This window comes from Pinus tabuliformis, chromosome 6, assembly GCF_031772625.1.
Source record: "Pinus tabuliformis cultivar Carrire ecotype Pingquan chromosome 6, CPIR1, whole genome shotgun sequence".
Lineage (NCBI taxonomy): Eukaryota > Viridiplantae > Streptophyta > Pinopsida > Pinales > Pinaceae > Pinus > Pinus tabuliformis.
In genome coordinates this window covers 209,580,679-209,583,291 of record NC_142292.1, presented here as the reverse complement: position 1 = coordinate 209,583,291, position 2,613 = coordinate 209,580,679, and the positions used below count along the sequence as shown (strand labels likewise).

Here is a 2,613-nt window from a genome sequence, read left to right as displayed (position 1 = left end):
ACAACTGATTGACTACAAGGGCATACCATATCGCTGCAGGAGATGCCACAAGGTTTGCCATTTATTTAAAGATTTCCCTCTCAATCGCAAGAACAAGATATTAGCACAAGATATGGATCTAGAACCGCCCAAGGACATTCCAAGACAGCCTGATATGGAAGGCGCATCTGAGAAGATCAACAAGTCTACCGAAGACACTCAAGGGGCTACTACTGATTCGGGCATCGACAAGAGGGCCGGAGCTACTAATCCTCCATCCCCTCCTCCACCGACGAGATCCAGTCTGGCTATGGGGGACATCACTCCACCGGGTATGTCATCATCATCTTGCTCACTCTTTACTCCTTCATCTGGTATTTCAGTTTCATATGCATCCCCCTTGGAGCACCTATCTCTGGGTCCTCCTGGACGGGCTCTTTCCTCCTCCCTTCATTGCTCCCTCCCCCTGCCGCCACCTATTATCGCTCCCTGTCATCCATCTATTTCATCGTCCTCCCTTCCCCCTCCTCCTCTCCCTTCTCCTTCTATATCTCCTAGATACTCCCTACGGTCCAGATCCAGGGACAGAGGCTGTGATGCGATTGGACTGGATTTGGATGCTACCCCTGCCTCACATAAGCCTACCAGGGGGCGCCCATCTCACCTCTCTAGAGCCAGGCATACGGTAGGAGAAGAGGTTGCCCTGGGGTGATAGCAAACTATTGATCGGGTCCTTAGAGCAAGGAATGGCCCTCTCCCACCCCCTCCATGAAGATTATTTCATTTAATTGTCGAGGGATAGCTAGCCCTCATAAAAAACTAGCTCTCAGGAGACTTCTATCATCGGTACTAGTTGATATCATTTTTCTACAAGAAACCCTATGTTCGGCCGAGGTCCTTATTACCCTCCTGAATTCTTGGATGCTGAATTGGACTTTTCATGCTCTGGATGCAACTGGGAGATCTAGGGGCATTGCTATTGGTTTCAGTAATAAGACTATTGATCTCATAAATATATGGGGAGGTAGGGGATATATCGGTGCGGATATATATTCCTTCTCATTGGAGACTGATCTCAGAATTATGAATGTGTATGGCCCTTGTATGGACAGGGCCAATTTCTGGAGAAGTTTTTTAGGCTCATATAATCTTCAGGCTGATAACATCATCCTCAGTGGCGACTTAAATTTCTCCTTAGGATTTAGAGAATCCTAGGGGCACCTCGCTCAAGTTGATGGATTAACTGATACGATCACCAATATAATGGAGGATCACCACTGGGTAGACATTCCTTCTGCCAGGATTCAGCATACATGGACAAATAATCGAAGTGGAGAACAAAGTTTGGCAAGAAGACTGGATCGTTATCTCATTAAGGAAGCTTTGTTAAACACCCATCCTCGCATCAGGCAATGGGTGGGAACAGGGGGTATATCTGACCACCACCCTATTTATATGGAGCTGGAAGACAGCAATCAAAGGATAAAAGCCCCATTTAAATTCAATTCTTCTTGGCTCCAGGACCCATCATACATTCAGCTGGTAACTGAATTTTGGCAGTCTCATCCTATCAGGGAAGATGAGGACTACACTGATGGTTTTGTTCATAAACTGAAGGCACTGAAAGGGATCTCAAGAACATGGGCACATCAGAAAAGGAAGATCGATGACAACACACTACATGAAGCGGAGCAGGCTATTGCCACACATGAAGACTCCTCGGATGGCACATTCATGACACAAGAACAAAAAGAACACTACTCTTCCCTTATCAAGAAGCGGACTCAAATATTAAAGGACAGAGAAGAGAGTTGGAGGCTAAGAAGCAGGGCAATTTGGCTCACAGAAGGAGATGATAACACCAAGTTCTACCACAAATTTTCCAATGGTAGGAGAGCAATCAACACCATATGGGAGCTTCAAAATGAACAGGGCCAAACTGTCACATCTTACAGGGATCTGGCTTATCTTGCCACCTCCCACTTTAAAAATATATACAAGGCTCCAAGGGCAGCAAATATAATGGAAGTCATGTGAACAGCCGAACACTTTCCTAGATTCATGGATCAAGAGGATGCTGAGGACCTCATGAAGGAAGTGTCGAAGGAAGAACTAGAGGCCACTATCAAATGGTTCAAGAAAGACAAGAGCCTGGGACCGGATGGATGGTCTATTGAATTTTATATTGCCTTCTTCGAAATCCTAGGGGATGATTTGCTTAAATTTGTGGAGGACTGCAGAAGGAGAGGTAGATTATCTTCGGCCATTAAATCCACCTTCATAGCCCTCATCCTGAAATCTGACCATCCATCCTCTTTCAATGACTTCAGGCCCATATCCCTTTGCAACTGCCTTTACAAGATCACTACCAAGATCATTGCAAATCGCCTGAAACCTATTCTATCTAACCATATTTCCTCAGAACAAGTTGCTTTTCTACAGTATCGACAGATACATGAGGCCATTGCCACGACCCAAGAACTTCTCCACTCGATTCAGACAAGGAAATTGAAAGGCATGATATTGAAAGTGGACTTATCCAAGGCTTTTGATAGAACAAATTGGCTTTACATCAGATTGCTCCTGACTCATCTTGGTTTTCCTTATTCATTTATTAAATGGATAATGTGCTGC

The 2,613-nt window shown here is 45.0% G+C and overlaps 1 protein-coding gene across 1 annotated transcript; it reads left to right on the top strand.

Annotated features, from left to right (window-relative positions):
• The first annotated feature begins 1,242 nt into the window (after positions 1–1,242).
• LOC149258189 (uncharacterized) lies at positions 1,243–2,016 on the top strand. The gene has a single exon (XM_089405483.1). The coding sequence runs from the start codon at positions 1,243–1,245 to the stop codon at positions 2,014–2,016; it is 774 nt and encodes a 257-aa protein (XP_089261609.1).
• The last annotated feature ends 597 nt before the right edge of the window (positions 2,017–2,613 follow it).

What these genes read in the sequence shown, in the direction of transcription:
- LOC149258189 (XM_089405483.1), top strand. Translation starts at nt 1,243, where the DNA reads ATGGAGGATCACCACTGGGTAGACATTCCTTCTGCCAGGATTCAGCAT.